Source organism: Brassica napus, chromosome A3 (assembly GCF_020379485.1).
Source record: "Brassica napus cultivar Da-Ae chromosome A3, Da-Ae, whole genome shotgun sequence".
In the NCBI taxonomy this organism is placed as follows: Eukaryota; Viridiplantae; Streptophyta; class Magnoliopsida; order Brassicales; family Brassicaceae; genus Brassica; species Brassica napus.
This window is the reverse complement of record NC_063436.1, coordinates 689,412-713,160: the sequence shown is the minus strand read 5'-3', so window position 1 is coordinate 713,160 and position 23,749 is coordinate 689,412. Positions and strand designations below refer to the sequence as shown.

Here is a 23,749-nt window from a genome sequence, read left to right as displayed (position 1 = left end):
TATTTATGGGTTTTGCATATTATGGGCTTTGGCTGGACCAATTGACATTCCTAAATAAAGTGGAACAAACAACCATTCTATCAAAGAATTTTATTCCAGAGAATTCAAACTCATCTATGGTCATTTTACAAGAACACATTTGAAAAAGATGAAGACTTCTCTGAGCCAGGTAAGGTCCATTTTGATCTACTATCAGATCTCGCCAGTCCCAAGAGGTTGCCTTGAAGTGTCTCCGGAAGCCCATGGCTTGATAGTCTTTGGAGAGCTAGAATCACGAGTAAAAGAGTATGTCAAGATTATATTTCAAGGAGCCAGGATGATCTTTCAGTTTAAAAACATGGTGGCCACAAAGAACCAATGAAACGGGTCACATTGACGCAAGATAAGTGATCATAAAAGGTAATAGTACAGATATGTTTCCCTTCATACCTGAGACAAGAATCGTGGTAGCATGAGTCTAAGAATCTGGTCAAGAACTTGCGTCCCCGTCGCCTCTATAGCTCCCACAGGAAACACTCTAAACGCAAAAGAAACCTCTATATTGACCTACAATTGCCAAATAAGTCAGAAACACCACAACAATACACTCATTAACTAAGCACTTAGATAACCTCAATGACTGCATCTGAAGTAATCCGTTGCTCTGATGAACCCTCCAGAGTGCTATCACATGATACCCGGTTCACCATAGAAGCTGCATAACTAGAAAATAACAAATGTTAACAATCACCAAATCTAAATTACAAAAAGGAGCATGCTTTCGAAATGGGGTTTTTAGTAGAATCATATAAAGTGATGCTTACCATCAAATTTGTCATTTTGAGCAACCACAACCGGCGATCGGGAGGACAACCATCACCACCAGCTTTACGCGCGGTGTATCACTACAGTTAAAATACGGCGAGTGTTGTAAGCAGGCCCAATAAGAGCCCATGAAATAAATATCTAACCGCATGGGTCTAATTGAAATTATATAACGAGAAGTAATTGCTAATTATAAAATTAAAGTATAATGCAACTTGATTTGGTTGGTCTTCTCCCAATTTTAATTTGTGATACCGAGAAAAACTATGACTAATAAAAATTTCACTAATTAATCTGCATAGCATTGTCATGAGGCAAATACTGGTTGCCACTTCCCATTATTGTCGGACTAAATACTTAAATCACATTATAACTAATACTATTGACATTCATTAATGGACCAATCCAAATAATAGACATGCATTACCATTAATGGTATCTAATCTAAGTATCTATTATCTTCTTTGTCAACTCTGATGTGTTGTATAGTTTGAAAATCTAATAATGTGTAATCACTAACTTTTTTTTTTTGCCAATGTATAACTAACAAACTATGAAAAATTCAAAGTTCAAAGAAAAACATTTAATGGATGCAAAAAAAAAAGAATTCAATGTTTAATAATTGATTTTTATACTAAATTAATAATTGATTTTGAAAAGATAAAATCACCTAATCTAATAATGTGTAATCACCAACTTATTTGTCATCGTAATTTAGTGAAAGTTGAGTTGATTTAATAATTTTAGATATTTAACTATAAATTTGCCCCAAAAAAAAAAAAAAAGATATTTAACTATAAAATAATAAGATTAAAAAAGGAAAAAAACAATAGAATAAGCAAGTGGATAGAAATAGATTAGTGGAAAGACACAAAGAGCCAAACCTTCAATTCACTTCACAGATCGCTCGGCGACAAAGACGACGAATCCGAGGAATCCAGCAAGTGTCCAGAGACGCAGACTAACTCCTTCTCAGATTCAGAAAACCACAGGCTTGAGAGAGTGTCGGTGACGGAAGTAAGGAGGAGATTCGAATTTGTGCGAGAACAGAGGTAACTCTTTGAATTTTCTTATCTCAATCTCAGATTCCCACGAACGACTCTTATCTCCTTTTGTATTGGTAATGTCGATTGATTCGATTCGATTCGATTCGATTCTTATATATCTTATGCAGCGGCAATGGAGTCCACCGAGTCGTATCCCCCTGAAGAGCTCACCAACAGATCCCCTGAACCTTCCGAAGATGGTATTCCCGATCCGATCTGCTCTTTTTGAGCAAAGATAATGCATTTCCGTGTGATATTGACATCGTAGATTTGGTGCTGTTCGTTTGGTTGACGCAGCCGGCGTCAATTTTTTTAATAAACTCTTGTTCGTTTCATTGACGCCGGTACTGCGTCAGCGTCTACGAAACGAACAACAACTATTTTTATTGAAGCCGACGCCGAAAACTGCGGCAACCAAACGAACATGACTATTGAAGAAAATCTAGTAACTTGTTTAGAATGCAAAATAATTATACTTAGGAAAATAACCAAATAATTATGTGATTTGAGTTAGATCAAATTCATCTTCATATATGTTTTTTTTAATCGAGGTTGTATGTTTTTTTTTTAGTAAAGATTGTTTTTTTTTCTGCCTTTTTCGAATTTTCAATTCAACGTTTAGCTCAACTACTGATGAGGATTCTATGCTCTCTCTCTTTCTCTCTTTGACTTTATAATGATTTTTCTCTGCCTTTGCAGACTCTGCTGAGAAGCCAACGCACATTCGGTTTCTTGTATCCAATGCGGCGGCTGGTTCTGTCATTGGGAAAGGAGGCTCCACCATCACTGAGTTTCAGGCTAAGTCCGGTGCTCGGATCCAGCTCTCGCGTAACCAAGAGTTTTTCCCTGGGACGACCGATAGAATTATTATGATATCGGGATCCATTAAAGAAGTTGTCAATGGTCTTGAACTTATCCTTGATAAATTGCACAGCGAGGTATATCATTTAACTAATGTATACATAGTTTGTTATGACGAGAGCAGTTTTGACTTTTCTATTTGTTTGTTTAGCTTCATGCTGAAGAGGGTAGTGATGTTGAGCCTAGGAGAAGACTAAGACTTGTGGTTCCTAACAGTTCTTGTGGAGGCATTATTGGAAAAGGAGGGGCCACCATCAAGTAAGTTTTTTTTTTTGTTCTGAATTTGTGGCAGAAGATACTATGAGATTGTCAGAGCCTCGATGCTCTGTTTCCCTTATCACCTTTTATTATATAGCACACTAAAATCACCAACTTACATCTAGAATGCATCTGGTCGTGTCCTTGCATTGTTTCCATGCTCATTCCATACATAAACAAGTCAAGATCCTATAACAGATGCAAAGAGTTTTCTGGATAGTAGAGATGACTCAGTTTGAAGTATTAGTGTTAGTTAGGGATGTCTAATTTCTCTTTAATTTTTAGAATATGGCTTTGCATTTTTTTTGGCGTTAGGAATATTGACTTCAGTAGTACTGCTGTCACCAACCGTTAAAAGACATTTATTTCTATTGACACAGGTCATTCATTGAGGAATCTAAAGCTGGTATTAAGATATCCCCTCTGGATAATACCTTCTATGGGTTGAGTGATAGGCTAGTGACATTGTCTGGAACCTTCGAGGAGCAGATGCGGGCTGTTGATTTGATTTTGGCTAAGCTTACCGAGGACGATCATTACTCCCAGAATGTACATTCCCCATATTCGTATGCAGGTATATCAACTCAGTATTAGCTTAGTTAGTTTTTTTTTTCCTCATTAAAGTTTATTTAGATCACTTCTGGACTATTCTTTGGGTGTACACTATGTACATTATCAGATGTCAACTAGGTAGTAATGGGTTTAAGTATCTTTCATCTCACATGGAATTTCTATCTTACTTTGGGGATTGTGTATGGTGCTTGTCAATTGTTAAGCTTATTTTTCTTGTAAGTTCCTTTTAAATCGACATTTTAGGTCTTTCCTACTCTGGTTTTCATGGTCATCCATATGCGTATGTGCTTCCTTCTGTTGCAACAGCGGGATACAATTCGGCTAACTACGCACACAACGGTTCTGGAGGGAGGTATCAAAACCACCAAAAGGTTAGTCTCTTTGCATCATATTCCACCCTGTTTATGAATATATATTGAAGTGTGGTGTATAATTTTGCATAATATATGTTCAACCCTGTTCATGTAGATGCACTCAGAGATGATTTCGTTCGTTTGATCATTTCTTAAGCTTTGTTTTTGGTATACATTCCAGGAAGAGGCTGGTAGCACGGTGACAATTGGTGTGTCGGATGAGCATATAGGCTTGGTCCTTGGTCGTGGAGGAAGAAACATCATGGAAATCACTCAGATGACCGGTGCTCGTATTAAAATATCAGACCGAGGAGATTTCATGTCTGGAACCACTGATAGGTAAAAAGCTAACAGAGTTATAACCGAACAGTGTGTTGAATACCTCTCATGTCTAAACATTTGAAATGGCAAAAAATGGACAGGAAAGTGACTATCACAGGATCACAGAGAGCAATTCAGCAAGCTGAGACGATGATAAAACAGAAAGTTGATTCAGCCTCTGAGAGAGAGACCGAATAAAGAAGTGTCCATCTAGGTTCCTTATCGTTGGTCATTTGTTGAGGCTTAAGCTTTCAGATGGGGATCACAAATGAGGCAGAGAGTTGTCTCTAGGAGCTTTGTTGTCTTCTTGTTTCATGTCTTGACATAATACAATGTGTTTTTTTTTTCTCTTGGGAGAGAAGCAGGTTTGGATTTAGAAGTATTATTTTCACTTTGTTTTTTTTTAGTAACTTTATTTCAGTTTTGCTGCCCTTGAGTTCTTTCTGTTTGTAACAATTTTACAATAACACAACCATTACATTGCACTTGCTTCTTTCATTTATTTTCATTATTTACGCTCATTAACAGAAACTTTTTTATATTTCCCAAAGTTCCCCTATCTTCTCATATCTATACAAAACTACCGATTCTTTTGGCTATTCACCTAATTGACAAGTAAGCTTTTGATATTTGCCGAACCACCCCGTTCTTGTTGAATTTAATAATTACTGAAAGTACCAGAAACTTATACAATTTACGGAAATGCCCCCAAATTATCATATACTCGAAGATGATTCAATCTCACTCCCACATTCCTTTCACCTTCTCCGGCTCCGATACCATTCGCTCTCTCCGGCGGCTCTGCCTATCGCCGCCATTTAGGTCTACCTCCGTACCTTTATTGTCTCCGTTATCTCTTAATTAATGTTCAGATCTCATTGTGATCGCATTGTTCCCCCCTAGTCTGATCTCGTATCTACTCGATTATGAATTTTCCTAATTCGATATCAATTCGTTAAATCAGATTGAGATCGTAGCTCATCTCATAACTTATCTAAAAATTAGAAGACTTAGAAGCTGTGACGTGTGGCAATGGAAGAGATCAGGAAAGAGATAGACGTCGGTGACTGGCATTCGAATCTCCCCCACGACGAGTGGACGCCGCTCACTGTTCCTGGCTCACGAGCATCGGCTCGGTACAAGGTGGATTTGATCGATTCGTTTGATTTGATTGGAGATTTATTATGCTTATTATCTGGAAAATGCAGCATGCGGCGGTGGCTGTTGATGAGAAGCTCTACATTGTCGGTGGAAGCCGTAACGGCCGATACTTATCTGATGTTCAGGTTAGTTTAATTCTCTGTTTACTTATATCTCTTTAATGGATCTGTGTTGATTTGTTGAAGTCATCAACTTGTCAGGTGTTTGATCTTAGAAGTTTGACTTGGGATAGTTTTAAGCTGATAGCTGATGACGGTGATGGTAGCTTAGGGGAAGCTTTTCCTGCTATTTCAGATCACCGCATGGTAAAGTCCTTTACTTGCAGGAGACTTTTTGTATTCATACTAAAAGTTTGTGAAAAATATTGGCAGATTAAGTGGGGAAACAGGCTTCTCCTGATCGGTGGATACTCCAAGAATCAATCAGATAACATGTCAGGTTAGCTTCTTGCTTTCTTGATGTTCTGTGAGATGCAAAAGAAGGAAGAAAAGGTAATGTGTTATAGAGTTTGATAATTTTTTCCTTACAGTGCGGTTCATTGATTTGGAAACGCATCTGTGTGGAGTCGTTGATGCCTCCGGGAATGTTCCGGTAAGGAAACTGTTGTCTGAACTGGTCCGTACACATTTTATGTTTCGGCTAGTTACACTCTTTTTTTTTTATTTTATAGGTATCACGTGGTGGACATTCCATTACGCTGGTAGGTTCCCGAGTTTTTGTGTTTGGTGGGGAAGATAAGAAAAGGAGGCTCCTGAATGATCTGCATGTTCTTGATCTCGAGACAATGACTTGGGATGTGGTTGAGACATCGTAAGTTTTATTCAACTAGATTTATGTTTATGTTTTACTGCAGGTCTTACATCTCAAGTGTGTATTTTTCTTATTTGATAGGCAGACACGCCCAGTTCCCAGATTTGATCACACAGCTGCTACGCATTCCGACCGTTACCTCTTGATTTTTGGTGGTTGTTCTCATTCTATCTTCTTCAATGATCTTCATATCCTCGACTTGCAAACTGTAAGCACTTTTCGGGAATTTTATTTATCATTTTCATCATGTTTCTGATAATTATCTTACATACATCGCAGATGGAGTGGTCACAGCCTCATGTTCAGGGAGATGATGTAACTCCTCGGGCAGGACACGCAGGAATAACCATTGACGAAAACTGGTTTATAGTTGGGGGTGGTGATAACAGTACCGGTAAATGCACTCAAGATTACGCCTAACAGGCTTTTGCAGTTAATACTCCGCATGCATCTCTCCTCTGTGACTCTTTTCTTCCACGTGCAGGTTGTTTAGAGACACTTGTTCTAAATATGTCGAAGCTGGTTTGGTCTACATCAACACATGTAGGAGCAAGGCATCCACTTGCTAGTGAGGTTGATAAACTAATCCGGAATTCAATTTTTTTTTTTTAATTTCTTTAATGTCTGAGCTTTTTATGCATTGCTGTATTATTCAAACTGCAGGGTCTTAGTGTGTGCTCAGCATCAGTATTTGAAGAGAACATCTTAGTAGCTTTTGGCGGCTATAACGGGAAGTATAACAATGATGTAAGCCCATAGACAGCTTACACAAATCATGCCTTGGTGATATGTCTTATCCGTTATATTCGGCTCTTGTTTTCCCTTTATACAGATATTCGTCATGAGACTAAAGCCAGGAGAATCATCCTCGCATCCCAAAATCTTCAAGTCACCAGCAGCCGCTGCAGCTGCGGCCTCTGTCACTGCTGCTTATGCCATAGCCAAGTCAGATAGCTCAGATTTTCCTCCACCACCTGCAAACCCAACTCTCAACGGAACAGGAAACAGCTTCTCTGGGAGTAATATCAGAAACACAATCGATTCCATTAAAGAAGAAAAAAGAACTCTGGAGTCATCTGTTGCAGAAACCCAAGTAGAAAACTCGAAGCTCAGGGAAAAGATAGATGAAGTTAATAGCACACACGCTGAACTATCTCAAGTTCGTACCTCTTTAACACTCTCAAGTTAAATGTTATCCCCTTAAGTATTAGATTCACAATCTTTTCGCATTATTGCAGGAACTCCAATCTGTACAAGGTCAACTTATCTCAGAGAGGTCAAGATGCTTTAAACTTGAGGTATACAAAAGCCTCCTACATTCTCAGTCTGCTTTAAGTTTTCCCGCTTGGTCGTTTTTCCAGAATCTCCAACTCATTTGAGATTCTATCTGTAATGAAATGTTTCAGGCACAGATAGCAGAACTGCAGAAAGCATTAGAGTCGGGACAATCCATTGAAGCTGAAGTTGAGATGCTTAGAAAACAGAAGTTAGCAGCGGATGAAAGAGAAGACGGGACCGTGAAAAAGCAAGGCTGGGGCTGGGGTGCTAGGTAGAGATCCCAAACAATACATACATTTGAAGATGTTCAACGTTCGAATCCAACATTGGTTTTTTTTTTTTTGAGCAACAAGATTATCATTAATTGAAAGCGGTTAGTTGAGTGCATTAAGAGCCACCTCAACCACCCTCGAAGAAACATCGTTCAGGGCCAATTTGGCTAAACTATCCGCTTCTGAATTCCTCTCTCGAGGTATCCAGGCGAAGGTTACAGAATCAAATTTTGCGACAAAAGCTAAAATATCAGAAATCACTCCATGGAGCTCTGAAACAGAGTATCCAGAGGCGAGAGCTTTGATGAGTTGTGCCGAATCAGATTCGACTCTGATTGTCTGCAGTGTCATGCCGGAGCAAAGAGCCATCGCCTCGCGCATCGCCATGCCTTCTGCCAGTAGAGGTGAGGAGACGAAGGAAATCCCCTTCTTGAATCTTTGAATCCCGTCCTGCGTGAAGATAGCCCACCCTAGACCCGCTGCATCCTGCTGGCGATCCCATGCCGCGTCAGTTCTTAGCACCACCGCGCTCGAGCTCTCCGTTGGGGCCTGAAGCCCCTTTACCCTTACATCAGAAACTTCAGCCTTACTGGTGTTGACGCACCATTCTCGGGCTAACCTAATGGCCAAAGACAGAGTTTCTTCAGGGGACGTTGAGTGACCCTCAAAGACAAACTTGTTCCTTGCTTTCCATAGCAGCCATAAGATCCATAGAGCCAGCGAACCAGACGTAATTCCGGCGGGAGGGAGACATTGGGCATTACAAAGTGTGGACCAGCTCGATTCTAATTCTATGATTCCTCTAACATCCATTTCTGTCACAAAAGGAGCAAGAAGCCAGACCTGTTGTGCAAAACGACAATGGAATAAGAGATGAAGTATAGATTCTGAACACCCACATCGTTTACACGTTGGGTCAGCTGCAATGTGTCTCTCTATGAGTCTCTCTCCCACTGGGAGGGCACCTTTGAAAAGCTTCCACGCAAAGAGTTTAACTTTTGGCGCACACGGTAAGTTCCACACATCTTTTTTCCAGTTCACTGTCCCTGCAGCTTGACCACCCAAGGGGTTAAACTCATTTTCCACTGCTGCATAATAACCTGATTTTGTTGTGTAGTCCCCGGATTTAGTGCCTAGCCACACCAACTTATCAGGAGCCCCCGTGATACTTGGCTTCAGCCGCAAAATATCCCTCTCAAACTCAGGTAGAATTCGCTGAATTTCCTCCCTGTCCCAATCCATGGTTTCAGTTATCAGTAGGTCCGCTACCCTTAGCTCGACCGTAGCTTCTCCTGCAGGTCCCATTGGTCTTTTCTGTTCTGATAGGGACAACCAAGCATCATCCCAAATGTTGATTGAGCGTCCATCTCCAACCACCCAGCCCAGTTTTTTCACCAGCAAGTCTCTGCCTCTGAGCACACTGCGCCAACCATGAGAGGTAGAGGAAGTCTCTCCTACAGTTAGGAAGTTATTCTCCAAGCAGTACTTTCCTGTCAGTACCCGACTCAGAAGGCTATCCGGATTTTGTACCAACCGCCAGCTTGTTTTGGCTAGAAGGGCAATGTTGAAATTTTGGAAGTCGCGAAAGCCTAGTCCCCCAATCGCTTTTGGCTTGGCCATATTATCCCATGAAACCCATGCCAATTTCTTGGCGCTCTCATTGCTATCCCACCAGAAGCGGGTGACCGCAGATTGCATTTTCTTGCACAGAGCTACCGGAAGAAGAAAGCTCGACATAGGGTAAGAGGGAACCGCAGAAAGCACGCTCTGTATCATAACTAGTTTGCCCGCAGCCGATAGATGCTTGGTAGACCAGCCTCTAGCTTTTTGTTTGATACGATCAACCACTGAAGCAAATAAATCTCTTTTTCTCCTACCAAAATGTTCCGGTAAGCCCAAGTATTTTCCAACTCCCCCCTCCTTTGTGATCTGGAGCTCAGTTTTCACCATCAGTTTCAGAGAGGCCGGCGTTTTGCGCGAGAAAGAAATGGCTGACTTATCCTTGTTGATGGATTGTCCCGATGCATTTTCATATTGACTCACTATGGAGTGCAGTGCAGTGCAGTTCTCCTTATTAGCTTGGAGAAAAAACATGGTGTCGTCCGCGAAGAAGAGGTGGCTAATCTGGGGACTTCCACGCGCAACTCTCAAGCCCTGGATCAGGCCCTCTTGTTGCGCCCTGTTACATAATCCCGACAATACCTCGCTACACATAATAAATATGTAGGGGGAGAGGGGATCGCCTTGGCGAATTCCTCTAGTCGGTACTACCTTCCCTCTAGGCAAGCCGTTAATGAGGAAGGAGTATGTAACAGTCGAAATACACTGCATAATGCATCGGATAAACTCCTCCAACATTGGTTTATAATACTACTTTTGAGAGTGAGAGTGGGGGGGGGATATAAGTTATTTTTTTCTATCTATTACAAAAGATTCAGAATCAATATGTTTGTTATGAATGTGTTTTTTTTTCACGCTCATCTTAAATAAAATAAAGAACTACATTTTGCTGATAATTCCAGTTTGAAACGTTTAAAGCCAATGGTTCCAACTTAATCAATTGATAATTATGTTCTTATTTCTGGAAGTTAAACCAGAAACTGTAAAGAGAGTTCAAACTACACAAAATCCTTACACGAAAGATAAAATATTGGGGGCAGCAAAGCATTGCCAAAGTAAAGCCTATAAATAGTTGGGAGAGGTACAACGTTTTGATGTTAATCACCGAGCAGAGACCATGGTTCCTATCTTGAAGCTAACGGAGAGTAAGAGAATCCATAAGCAAAGGAAGATCAACATAGCTCTTGTCGCTGGAACTCCTCCCGTCTTGCTTACAGAAGAACTCATCCCATCATCCCGTTGGACCAAGCCGAAAGAAAGGACTACGTTGAGGTTATTGTTCTTGTCATATGACCAGCCCATATCCGCTGCTAGATTCATGTTTGATATTCTGATTATACCTGCAGTAACGTGAACCGAACCTGAAGATTGTCCTGCGTGTAGCCGGTCCTTTGTTTGGAACTGGGAAGCAAATGAAGATGTTGCTCCACACATCTGGCTCGCCTTCTTGAGGAAAGGGTACTTCGAAGCTGCATGATTTAGTTTCAACAGGGTTAGAACCAGTCATCAAATGCTTTGTTTAACAAGGAATGTATGAACATCTGAGCGTTACCTGAATCGAAATCCGTGACATCCGCATCATGCTTTGAGGTAGATCCTTCGCCACTTTCATCTTTCTCTACCGCCTCTTTGCCTTGTGCGACCTCCTTCTCCAAGTCGCCAGAGGAAGGCTGCTGTCGTAAAAGTAAGTTAGAAAGGACTTACACATATAAAGAAAAACTAAAGCAAGTCAACAGGAAGAAGACTCTTACTATCTGCTCAAGGCCGCCTTCTTGTTCAGGAAGCGCATCTTCAGATCCCAACAATTGAGAAACATCGAGAGTTAAATTCTGACCGTCCTCATCGCCAAAGAAGTCAAGATAATCTTCAAAGTCAAAATCATCCGGTAGAGCATTGCCGAGATCATTCCCTTCCAGGTAGAGACCATCACTGAGTGGAAGGTTGTTGCTAGGGTCGATGAACGACTCGTCAGGCATATAGTTGGTATCAATAGGAATGTCACTGTAGCCATTCTCAGCCGCAAATACATTATCGTTGGATGTTTGCAGATTCACCACGTTCTCATCATTCTGTTCATCGGGAAACAGAGAACAGGGCTGAATGCTACCGTCCCGGATGATAGGCTTCTGATCCTCCTCAAACGTTTCAATTGGCTGTTCAAAGCAACCACCAGAGTCAACAGCATAGTTTCCTGGTTGAAAGAAGTTTCCAGAGTCTGAGTAGTTTCCTGACTCAACATTATTGCTTGATTCTCCATGAATATAATTAGGCTCAACAGGAATGGCATCATAGACCACAAGATTCTCAGGCTTCTGCAAAAGAAAATCAAATACAAACGTTCAAACAAAAGAAATGCCATGAATGTAGAAATGTATGTTATCATCATCAATATGCCAAAAACCTAAGCTAACTAACATATATCCTTAATCAACAATCTAAACAAGTATCCTGTTCTATATCTGTAACCACATCACTTATAACTCTTCAGCATAACACTCTTACACTATGCATAGATCATAAATAGATATAATATCTGGACGTGTTGAAGAAAAAGCTAAAGCTACTACTTAATACACAAACCTCTTCAAACTCGTCAATGTCGAGATAAACATCATCATCAACACCCAACCCTTCACTAAGAGCCTCTTGTTCTGGCATAAACGTCATTTTATCCTCTTCCCACTCCTCCTCAAGATAAGGAGCACCGTACTGCTCCCCATTCTTAGGCCCCGTACCACTCTTCTGGAATATCCTACACAGCACAAACGCATCCTACACAAACAGACTCAAACAAAGTCAATAACTCAATCCATAAAACTTTCCAGATCACAAGAAAAAAAAAGGAATCTTTACTTGTGGGGCACCAGTTCTCTTCAACTCTTCATCAGTAAGACGATACTCATGCATAACCCAATTAGTCCTCTCGCCACGTGGAGCTCTCCCCTTGTGATAAACAAGCGTCTTCTTCATCCCCACGGCTCTCGAGCCATTACGAATCTCCCGATCTTTCCCCGTCGTCTTCCAGTATCCTTTCTCCGTCGCACGATTCGTCTTCGATCCATTATTGTACTTCTTATCCAGCATACTAAAGAAGTACCACTCCAAGTCTCTACTTTTCAGCTTCGACTTGTCTACAAAACCCAATCGAATCAAAACCTAATTCAAGATTGAGCTTAAACCAAATTCGATTATCTAACCTGGTAGATCCCAAGGCTCGGATTTGTACACATCCGTGACGGAGATAGCGTCGAGCTTGAAAGGTTTGTTGCAGACCTTGCGCTTCAGGTAGTAGCGAACGAGCTCCTCGTCCGTCGGGTGGAAACGAAACCCGGGAGCTAGCGACGTGGCTGAGCCGCGACCCATCGATTGGCGAACAAGAACTCGAGAATTTTAGGGTTTTGCCGATTCTGGGTGAAATTAACAGATTAGGAAAATTAGGGTTTTGAATTGGGGGAAAATTGGGGGAAGGCGATTCACGAAGACGTTGTTATGAAGCAACCGTAAAGAGAAAGGGAAGAAGCACGAAGGTGAGGTTGGAGAGATGTTTATAGTGACGGTGCGTTGATATTTTGATTCGCGACGGCGTTCTAGTTAGGTGACACGTCAACACGTTTCTTAATATTTGTGATTCTAGAAGTTTCCGACGTGTTGTATAGGTCGTTGGGACGCTTATCTGTTTTTTCACGCTATTTATGATTCCAAACGGGTTATGAATCAATAAATTATGGGCCAGATCATAAGCAGAGAGGCCCATAGTTTTCTGGCATCAATTGGTGGTAATAGTTGAAAAACTGAACAGCATGCAGTCTTCACAGTAAATACCAAAACAGCATACACTTCTAATCTTGAAAAGCAAATACTGTCTTGAGAGATACTTTGACGTTGGTGAAGCATCCATCTCTTACAAATTGTTGGCTTACAGAAAAAAAATGATAAAAAATTAAAGATGAAGTGAATATAGAATATAGATTTATCTGATCAAAATCATTAAAGAACGTGACATCAATAGACAATATTTATACTTTAGTATATACTGGTCTGAAAACAAAAAAGACAGAAGAAAGAATCTCGCAAGTATTTAAAGAAGCAAAGAATCGGTTACAAAAAAAACGTTAGATATATAATAAATTATCACTTTCCTAGTAAGTCAAAAAAGAAAATAATATGTTCTTAGATTGTGGAGTATCATGATAAATCAGTAATAGCAATCCACCAAAGTAGGAGCAGACAAGACAAGAGACACTTGTTCTTCTCTTTGTTTTGTCTGTTGATGTTCTTGTTCTTGTTCGTGTTTTTGCTTCAAAGTCAAGCTCAACCCGTTGACCCGATTCTCATCTTCCGGTGCGGGTAGATTCAGATCCAAATCCAGTGACACGACCATCTTCTTAGCTTTCTTTGCCTCTGGCATCACCAGATGATCTTGACCCTCGGATATTTGATCATACGACATGGAAGACAATGATAACTCCGTGTTGGCCGCAGCCGCGGCCACCGTCACGATGGGAGCTGGTGCCGCAGCCACAACCACCGCACCTCTATGCCGTCTCATGTGGCCACCTAAGGCTTGTCCTGACGTAAACTCGGCTCCACATATTCCACATTCATGAACTTTATTGTTACCTGCCTTTCCGTAAGCAACAAGCGACCTATTGTTATTGTTCTTGTTATTGTAAATATTTGTGAGTGAAGCGGCGTCGTTTTCGTAGATACTCTTCTTTACGTCAAGGTTGGAGTAAAAAGAGGTGGCTCTAGGTTTCTTATGGCTAGCTCTATGGCCGCCTAGAGCCTGAAAAGAAGGGAAGGTCCGGTCACATGTTTTGCACTGATAAACGTAGTAACCTGATTTGCCACCACCGTTTGATGAAGAAGTCTCTAGAAACCTCCTGCTGCTAAATCTATACGTGTTATTATTGTTTATTTCTTGGTGAGGTATCTTGAGCTGTTGGTTGTGTTGAGGGAAAGAGTGTCCCTGGGAAAGGAGTATCAAACAATTGGCTATGTCTTGATCTTCCTCGTCTTCTTCGGCCTTCAATGTTGGGTTGTTGTTAGAGGACCAAGAGGCTGATGAAGATGAAGACGTGATCACACCATCTTTTTTGCGGTTTGCTACATCATTTTCCTTGGAATCAAGAACGTTGGATACTTCTTCTTCAACTATAGGAGGGGATACAGAGAAAGGAATAGGAGACTGTGGACGTTGTCGCTTTGTACGCTTCCCTTTAAGGATCAATGCTTGCTCTTTTGAGGCCGCTATCGCCTCTTCAAATGCTTCCATTATTCTGATGTTCAAGAAAAGAGAAGAGGAGTTGTGTTGTTGGTTATGAAGATGTTAAACTGATGTATTATATTAATGTGTTAAGAGGAAGATGTGTGTGAGATGGAGAGAGATGTGTGGAGAGATGGATACATAAATAGTGAGTGATATAGAAAGAGAGGAGTCAAAGAGAGACACCACCACATATATAGCAAAAATGTACGAGAAAAGCTTTTTAAGTGTGTGAATATGTTTGGACTTGTCTTTTTGTAGCCTCTAAAATTTTAGTAATTCTGTTATTGTCTCTCTTCTACCATTTTTCCAACTTGGCAAACTAATCACAATACAATGAGATAGAGAGAGAGTAACCATTTGCAACAAAATGTACAATTTTAGACAATGTATATAGTAATATATGTTTGTTCCAGTTCATTATGCGTTGTTTAACTCTGTATAACGATTTAGTGTGTGTGTATGTGTGATGATGTGATCATACATCAAATAGTTTGGTTAGTTTTTTTCTTTTTGTTAAAGCTGTTTTTTAGTGTTACAAAAAAAAGAAGAAGTTAAAACTGGTTTTCACTTTGATGAGTTAATTTACATAAATTTTATGAATCACTTTGAAATAGAAATTAAAAGACAGATGACCTCATTAAGTATATCTAATTAGATTATTCAACATCACTCTGAAATAGACATTAAACGATAAAATAAAATAAAATAAAATTTCTGTTATTTGATTAAAATTATTTCTTATGGTTATATTATGTAATGTAATTGGATTATATGTGTTTCAGAAAAAAAAATGGGATTATATAGGATAGGAATCTTTGATATTCGGAAAGGGAAAAAAAAAGATTTTGTATTGTAGAAGCTTTTTCAAATCTTATGGAAAGGAAAATCATTTAAGGAAATAAAGAAAACTAATGACCGACATATTCTTAATCTTAATTAAATAAATTTATGTTATTTGATTAAAAATATATCTTATGGGTATTTAAGAAATAACGTGAAAATGGTATTTAAGAAATAACAAAAATGAATGACCGTTAAAATTTTATTCTTAATTGAAATCCATGTTATTTGATCAATTATAATTGTTTTATTGTGGGAGGGGGAGAGGGGTGGAATGTAGATATGGAATCTTCAAACTTAAGCAAAATGAAAAATTGAGTAATAAAAAAACCTCTAGCCAACATATATAATATCATTTTATATATTATAACAAAAACACTTACTCAATATAGATGAAAACAAACTACACATCTGATTCAGATTTCTATTGTGAAATTTGTAGGTCAATTTTAATTGAACCACAACAACAACAACCAAAAACAGATATTAAAGTTTATAATCTTCATCAAACAATGCAATCATACACCTGCATGAAAGAGTATTAATAGGCCGTAAGATTCCAATCATATCTTTTCACCAAAGGTAAACCATGGGGGTCTTGTCTAAAGTAGATCCCATCCTCTCTTCCTATCCAATAGGTGTATCCCACATACTTACTCCACGTAGATCTGTATGCCTCAAACACTTGTTGAATCTTATAATCAGGTCCTTGCCCCATATGACACCAGAAGAGCGTCGTGTGCCAAAGATTATCCCTGAATTTATATTCTTGGCTTTGGCCGACGGCCAAATAATGGTCACCAAGGTCGTCGTCCTTGGATTTACAATGTATTGCGAGGATTTTGTTGTTCAGCTCGTTCGTGAGAACGAGAGTTTCTTTTTCGTCTACTATCTGTCCGATGCATCTACTAAGAAGAATGAAAAAGATGATGAGATTTTTCATTTTGTTTTTTTCTGAAACCAAACCTCTCTTTAACTTTTTGTAAAGAGATTATATATATATATATATATATCCATCTTAGATGGTATTCATACACATTTTCACGCTGAGATTCCTCCTTTCTTATTGTTACCAAATGATATTCTGCAACAAAAATTGATGAAAATGGTAAAATAATTATTCTATTTCTTATTTCAGTTTCTTCTTATCTTTATCTTTATAATATAACTTTGACCAACAATATTTATCTAATCTTTTAATCTTATTTTGGAAGTGTATTTAGTCTAATTTGACCAGCAAGACTTAACCATTTCTGCTTAATTTGACAAACCAGATTCTATAATTTGGTTTGACAAAATACAAAATTGTAGATTTGTAACTTACACAATCGGTTAAGTAGAAGGGGAACGTCAAAGATAACATAGAATTGGTATACAAAAGCATGAAGTAAGCTTCGGAACAACAATTTTGAATATTAAGAACATAAGAGGCCAAGAGAATGCTGGAGATTCAGCCGTTTCGCCGCATCTTCACTTTAAGTGAGACTTCTTTTATGATTGGCCTTTCTCTGCTGCATGTCTTGATGGGCTTCCCACATATGTTCTTCTCATATTCCTTCATTTTTTTCAGCTCTAGGCTTGTTCTTTGATTCTCTTTCATGATCCCCCTTAGATACCCTTGATGGTAAAAGATCAAACTCTTGAACCATGTTGATGCACAGAGATAGGTCTGTTTATCTACTCTAGATGGGTGTAAAAAAAAATTATCTAGATGAAAACCTCTAGTTACAGAATCTAGATGAAAACTTAATTAGCCTAGAAATTCAATTTATGTCTTTATGGACTTAGATGATTTATATATTCTTTAAACGCAGGAATTCATGCATGATCGACGATATACTTTTAAAATATTAACCATTCACATAGCTCGCCAAGACTAAACTTTATTACATAATAAAAGTTATTTGCGAGTCAATGAAACAACTAGACTAACGGTCGTTTTGTTTCTGCAACCAGCATGTTGAGACACATGATGTGCGAACTTGCCAAACAATCTATTGATAATGGCATTTCCAAAGTGAGCCACGAGCAATGGTTCGCTCACCGCTCTTATATAAACGGCTTCATTTTGCCCTGACTTACTTCTCTTTGACTGGTCTTGGTTACAATGGCCAAGATCATATTCATGTGCCTCTAAATCTTTGATTTCAAAGGAACCCTCTTTCCCTACTATTTCTTTAACTTCTTCTTTGCTAGGATCATAAAAAGGCATGTAGAACGAATCTACCATCGAAGCACTCACAAGACCCTACGAAAAAAAAGTAGATATATGTGAAACCAGTGTTTGAACATATATTCAAAATATGGAAAGACAAAAAAAGAACGTTTTTATTTTATTTTGATATATACCTCGATGACTAGGTCATGAAGAGATTTGGATAATAATGTCCAAAAGTGACAACAATCTCTATGCAATGGATTATCCATATTGTTTCTACCAATGAAAGTGAGAACCATACGTCCATTAGAAACCATTTCTTCAGAACGCAGTTTCAAAAATGTTGTGAAATCTCTTTGGAATTGTTTTAAGTAAGCCTTGTATGCACTTAGGGGACTTGAAGCTGTGATGTACACACTCATTTTGTTCTTTTCAAGTCCTTCAGGAACCTTACAATCAAATAGTTCCAACATTATAGCAAAATTTCGATACAGAATAATCAGTTTCTTTATAATGAAGCCATACCTTAGAGAGCCAATGGAGGCCATAAGAGGAATGTACTAAATGGAGACTCTTACGAGGGAAGAGCCTCGAGTAGAAGGAACCTGGTACTCCAGAAACGAAGTATGGTACTTTACTTGTGAAGTTCTTCTCTTTGAAGGAATGTATGAGTTTGAATGTCGTGTTAAAATCGTTATTAGGGAGATCGTTTAGACAACAATCTATTTCTGGTGGGTTTTGGTTCCACTTTTGACAGAACACATTGATTGTATTGATGATTTCAGACATTGCCAAGAACGTGTTCTGTCCTGAAGAGCAGCCCAAATCAGCTACTTTAATGTATTTAGGAAAGTTCAAGTCCATCATCAGCTCCTTTATGTTCTTAACCAAAACTGGCTTAGCCTTTGCTAACGCTCTTCTCTTAAAACACGGAATTTTTTGAATGAGTTAAGAAAAAGTTGAGCAATATAATAAAAACAAAAATGATGTGACTTTATAAAAATAATAAAGGGGGATTCTAACTGGTTTCCTTTGTAACAGCCTAACAGGTGTATAATTGAATTTAAGGCCATATTCAAGGATCCATTTATACTTGAATGATTGGTACCCATCTTGTTCATACATGGCCTACATTAATTAATATGTGTCCAGTTTATAGTGTAAAGTAACGAGTTGTGGTACTGAGGATATTCTAAAAATTATATGAAATCAAACCAAAGATAAATCGTAAATTATGAAGCAGTATTGAAATTAAATGTTTACAACCGTATCGGATATAATGTTTAGTAAAACCAATGTTCTAAAAATAGTTAGGCGGTGGTTAAACGCCTTATAGAGCAATATTATGTTTTAGACGGGCCTAGACCGATTATTTAATAAAACAGTTTGAAAAATTGTTTCCTTCACGTCCGATTTGCCGATTAAGCACCGCCTAGACCAAATTTTAGAACTAAACCAGAAAATTTTGTAAGGCTAATCATTTAATCACCATCATTATTTATGCACAAAACAACAATTTTAAAAAAATTATACTATATCATAAAAATTAAATTAACTGATACTGATTTTAGTAATTATTTCGTTTATATTTTTCTACAAACATAACATATAACCAAAATAATTTTGTATAAAAGAAAAAATGTAGTCATAATCCAGCAAATTGTATTATAAACAACAATTAAACCGAATCACCCAATGCGAGTCTAAATTTATTGATCAACCACCATCTACATAAAGCATTAAATTTTGTATCTGTAGAGGGAAGGAAAAACCTGAAGAAGAGAATTTGTCGAGTAGCTGTTGGCTCCCTCTCCTCCGCTCATACATAGAGCACTCACAAAAGAGTATTTGCTACTTCTCTCTTCATCGCCGCTACTCGACTCGTTCTCAGTCTTATAATCACATCTGCATGTCATACATAAAGAAATACATATAGAAGGTGCATGAATACATCTATGTAAACATAATATATACAATCATATTATGAATTTGAGAGAAGAACCTCGAGGAATGAGTGATCTGGATGAATCTTGATCGAATCCATATTTCTCGCAGTATTTCAAGGAGAGAAAAACGAGAGTTATTACAATATGTTATGTTGTGTAGGGTGGTGACACCTTGTTCACCTTATTTATAGAAGTGGGACATATCTAGAACGTGAAACACGTTGAGTTGTCGTAAAATAAACTCCAATAATTAGTCTTTACCCAATCTGTATAGAGATTTTTGGTTGTGATTTTCGTGACGTTCTGAAATATCATATAGCATCTGATTACAGTCATATATAGAGAACCAAAAGAAAGTGCAATATGGCATTGGTTGTAAAGTAGAATTATGGTGAAGATCATGAAGCATAATTATGACGCCCCATGATATTCTCAAAGAAACCATGATATTCTCGATGATATAAAATGTACCGGTTTTTAAATAACTTGTTGTAGACATGTGCTTGTCGTACTCGAACTTTCCTCGAAAATAAAGGGTTCTCTGCTGTGGAGATTCCATACGACTGTCTTCGTTTGGTTTTGTTGTACTTGTATTGTATCTCTTGATTTTCTTTAAATTTTTTTTACTAATTAATTTTCTTTTAATATTTAATATTCAATTTGCTTTATCCGAATTCGAAGGCCCCATGCAAAGATTGCGGAGCCATCTATTAGGAGACTTAAATGATGATCCAAAGCAAACGTATCAATAAATACATGCCAAATGCCGCTATGTCTTGTTTCGTATGGCAATACCACCACTAGCTTTTATTAGAACATACTATAATCAATATTGCAAAAAAAAAAGAAGGGAAACCCAATGCACATGCATGTTACTGACAGAATATTATGGAACATAGCATTTTATTGCTTTACTTGTTTTGCTAAAAGAAGATATGCTCAAAGTCACTCAACCATTCCTGATTCAACTCCGCGTTTTCGAAGACTTAATCACCTGCGATTTTAAATGGACCATATATATTACTCATTCCGTTTCATTATAAGTGTCATTTATACACTTTTTACACATATTAAAAAAATGATTGAAATGTATTTATGTTTCATTGATTACATCTAATTGACCAATAATATTTGAGATAAATAAATTTATTTATTAGATCAATGCATTTTATAATTAATATTCAGTTGAAAATAAGTAAAAATTGTATTGGAAATCTAAAACGACATTTTTTGAAAAAAAATCTAAATTGACATTCTTTAAGAAACAGAAGGAGTATATATTCTTTTGCAGAAAATATCAACAATATGCTAGCTAACACTTCAATATTGGAAGACCAAAGAGAACGTTAAACATTTTATCAAAGGTAATTAAAATCCATTCGTCTAGAAAAGAAGTAAAACGACACCGAATCTAATCAATGGGAAAGAGTCAAAAGTGATTGGCTGAAAACAAAATATAAGATTAGTTATTACACGATTTGTATTTATAAATCAATTAATAATTTTAAATCAATCATGGAGATGATGATTTGCATGCATTTAGTAAGCTGATGAAAGCTGATCTACCTAATCAAATCATATATGACTCAAAAACATCTCAATAGTGGTTGTATCTCTTAAAACATTATCTAGTGATTCTTATCTTCTTATAGTTCCTACTAGGTGATAACCCGCGCCCTGCGCGAAGCGAGGAGATTATTAAAGTATTATAACTTTTAATATGTAGACATAATAAAAGTTAAAGTTATAGTAAGAAAAATATATGTAGGAAAGTACGGATTATAGCTAAGAATTTTAGTATGTCAATATAAATTTATATGCGATGGCCATTAAAATTAAATTGTATATTTGTTTGCATGCGGGTAAATTATAAATATAATATTAAATAAAACATAAGCAATAGTCTAATAAAATATAAAAGAAACAATGTATAAAAAAACAAAAGAAAATTAAAAATAGAGACAAAATAACTGCTGTCAATAATGCCTTCAGAAGTCTTCGTTTGCAATCCTATTATGAGCAATAGCAAAGAGATCATCTAGAGAATTTAAAAACATTATTAAAATGATGAGAAATTAATACCGTATACCAGTTGCCTGATTTATAAATTGTGTGATGCCTGGACGTGAAATAGATAAGGAAAATCAGTGATGGTCACGCAAAAAATATTTCAGAAATATTCCCCTATCGATTAAGGTAAGTTTTTCAATTCTTTGAATTTTGTTTCCTTGATTACGTACACAATTCAATGGTGTTTCCAAAATTGAATTGTGGCCGGTGCTATGTTAATATTTTTGAAGCACTAAGTGATGAATTGAATCGAAAATATCATAAAACGATTTGATATGAATATTCGTATAGGTTATGATATGAACATTATGATAAACGATTCTATATTAGTTTTGTGTCTAACATAGTTTGCTTGTTGCAATATTAGTTTTATGATTTTTGATATGAACTTTAGATGTACCAAGTACTGATACAGGTTAAAGAACTTAGTTGTACCACGTTTAAAATTACGAAAATTGTACTAAAGCGTACATGACTTTAGATGAGACACTTATTTTGTTGCCTTATCTAAATGAAACACTTCCAAATTTTCGAACATACCATAAAATCTCTCTTAGGAAGGAGTTAATATGCTGCCTTATTTAGATCCCCGTTTTTTTTTTGAATTCAAAATGTAATCAAGTGTAAATGTAATCCGAAATCATATAGTATAATGTAATGACCAATGGCATTTGTTTGTAATTTTTCTAGTTCATAAAGGATTTTTTTAAAAAGTAAGTGAGAATGCATGTGGTGATGACACCTAGGAAATGGCACCAATGTAATAAACACATGAGGCCAAGGTTTATTTCTATCAATGCTCCTCCTTTAATAAGAAAGGGATTCTTTTGAAAAGTACCATTCATTCAATGATTAATCTTATTCCCATTTCCAAAGGAGACACCATTTGAGTTTTACAATTAAAAATATTCAGAGAGTGAACATTATTTAATATATATCAGCAAAGAATATAAGCCCTAGTTTTTCAGGATGTGATGAGGACCATCCCACACATATTTCTCATGGGAGAAAAATAGATTACATCTTCTCTAGCAATGATTCACGAGCTTTGCCCCCACGAATCTTCATATGCCACAAACACTTGTTGATGTTAAAAATTAGGACCCTGTCCATTTTACACGAGTAACGCGCCGTTCCGATTTTGTTATCACCTAATGTAAACTCGTACGCTTCGCCGATTTTCACAATCTTCTCGTCGTCTCCGTTGTCACAACGAAGTTACGAATCTTTAGGAGTTTGTTGTTTTCCAACTGGTTGCTTATCATGGCTTTACTTTCTCATTTATGGAAACCATTGCTTAAGCTGATGACATATGCCTCAGAATATCGCAATTATCAAGAGATTGTTCTTTTTTTTTTGTCTGCTATATCTGAGACTTGGGAGATAGACTAAATCTATAGGAATTTTTTTTTTATCAAGCCTAAATCTATTGGATATATTCGTGGTTTACGTTTCAAAACTGTACATATATGTTGTGTATTTATATTTCACGTTTTTGTTCATGAAGTACATTTTTTACATTCTTTATTTCATTATTTGTATCAAAAAAAAGTTGACACAGCATGTGGAATGACTGATTAACCAAACAAGGAAACATTGACCAAAAAGTATTTCTTATGGTTATTTGTGGCATGTAACAGAACTAAATATGATAGAATCTTTGATTATGAAAAAAAAGAGGATATTTTGTTCTGGATTGTATAAGACGTTTCATATCTTGTAATAAGGTAAACTCTTTTAAGAATAAATAAAATTAATGACCAACAGATTCTCAGTTTTGATTGAAAATATGTTATTTCATAGTGCCTCAGTTTTCAATCTCTCATTTCTCTCAATCCTTGTTTGAGATATTATTCCTCTTTAGCAGAATTGAAAATTCTCAACGCTTTTCACCTATAAAATTTTTCCCCTCACCATATTTGATTTTGATTAAACGTAATATTTAATTTCTGTCAATAACAAAACCTCTAAACTAAATATACAATATCATGATTAATATCATTTTTATATATCAGATAAAAATATATACACACCATAGATCTGAAAAGAAAAAAACTAACCACACATCTGATTCTGATTTCTATTGTGAGATGTATAGGTCAGTTTTAT

General features: G+C 37.2%; 5 protein-coding genes and 1 non-coding gene across 8 annotated transcripts; 2 read left to right on the top strand and 4 right to left on the bottom strand.

Annotated features, from left to right (window-relative positions):
- Positions 1 to 78: 78 nt before the first annotated feature.
- On the bottom strand, positions 79 to 1,428 carry LOC106442988. Its single transcript, XR_007328512.1, has 3 exons — positions 612 to 1,428; positions 430 to 546; positions 79 to 265 (listed from the first exon to the last, which is right to left on the bottom strand). It is a non-coding gene; the product is annotated as an uncharacterized LOC106442988 (transcript).
- A 199-nt stretch (positions 1,429 to 1,627) lies between these two features.
- Positions 1,628 to 4,701, top strand: LOC106428359 (protein BTR1). Of its 2 annotated transcripts, none has more exons than XM_013869109.3 (8): positions 1,628 to 1,856; positions 1,979 to 2,050; positions 2,550 to 2,788; positions 2,863 to 2,969; positions 3,350 to 3,543; positions 3,849 to 3,913; positions 4,077 to 4,234; positions 4,318 to 4,701. In XM_013869109.3, exons 2-8 carry the CDS (start codon positions 1,984 to 1,986, stop codon positions 4,412 to 4,414), a joined length of 927 nt encoding a protein of 308 aa, XP_013724563.2. In that variant the 5' UTR covers positions 1,628 to 1,856; positions 1,979 to 1,983; the 3' UTR covers positions 4,415 to 4,701. The 2 variants fall into 2 exon arrangements, with proteins under 2 accessions (XP_013724563.2, XP_013724557.2); XM_013869103.3 differs by having other exon boundaries at positions 3,786 to 3,913.
- Positions 4,702 to 4,937: 236 nt separating this feature from the next.
- Positions 4,938 to 10,209, top strand: LOC106441334 (acyl-CoA-binding domain-containing protein 6). Its single transcript, XM_048768319.1, has 15 exons — positions 4,938 to 5,038; positions 5,181 to 5,359; positions 5,425 to 5,502; positions 5,578 to 5,682; positions 5,749 to 5,815; positions 5,907 to 5,968; positions 6,048 to 6,187; positions 6,269 to 6,395; positions 6,467 to 6,581; positions 6,672 to 6,760; positions 6,851 to 6,934; positions 7,020 to 7,346; positions 7,426 to 7,485; positions 7,594 to 7,790; positions 10,094 to 10,209. Exons 2-14 carry the CDS (start codon positions 5,249 to 5,251, stop codon positions 7,738 to 7,740), a joined length of 1,512 nt encoding a protein of 503 aa, XP_048624276.1. The 5' UTR covers positions 4,938 to 5,038; positions 5,181 to 5,248; the 3' UTR covers positions 7,741 to 7,790; positions 10,094 to 10,209.
- Positions 10,210 to 10,297: 88 nt separating this feature from the next.
- On the bottom strand, positions 10,298 to 12,887 carry LOC106428374 (NAC domain-containing protein 78). Of its 2 annotated transcripts, none has more exons than XM_013869121.3 (6): positions 12,555 to 12,887; positions 12,211 to 12,488; positions 11,938 to 12,129; positions 11,109 to 11,669; positions 10,910 to 11,030; positions 10,298 to 10,826 (listed from the first exon to the last, which is right to left on the bottom strand). In XM_013869121.3, the coding sequence occupies exons 1-6, from the start codon at positions 12,718 to 12,720 to the stop codon at positions 10,459 to 10,461; spliced, it is 1,686 nt and encodes a 561-aa protein (XP_013724575.2). In that variant the 5' UTR covers positions 12,721 to 12,887; the 3' UTR covers positions 10,298 to 10,458. The 2 variants fall into 2 exon arrangements, with proteins under 2 accessions (XP_013724575.2, XP_013724584.2); XM_013869130.3 differs by having other exon boundaries at positions 10,910 to 11,027; positions 12,555 to 12,880.
- A 214-nt stretch (positions 12,888 to 13,101) lies between these two features.
- Positions 13,102 to 15,632, bottom strand: LOC106442989 (zinc finger protein ZAT5-like). Its single transcript, XM_013884609.3, has one exon. It carries the CDS (start codon positions 14,630 to 14,632, stop codon positions 13,553 to 13,555), a length of 1,080 nt encoding a protein of 359 aa, XP_013740063.2. The 5' UTR covers positions 14,633 to 15,632; the 3' UTR covers positions 13,102 to 13,552.
- A 320-nt stretch (positions 15,633 to 15,952) lies between these two features.
- On the bottom strand, positions 15,953 to 19,604 carry LOC106442990 (salicylate/benzoate carboxyl methyltransferase). The gene is given in 5 exon segments (XM_013884610.3): positions 15,953 to 17,714; positions 17,816 to 18,073; positions 18,150 to 18,545; positions 19,397 to 19,544; positions 19,546 to 19,604. Coding segments are annotated over 5 exon segments (1,209 nt in total). The 3' UTR covers positions 15,953 to 17,366.
- Between the last annotated feature and the right edge of the window lie 4,145 nt (positions 19,605 to 23,749).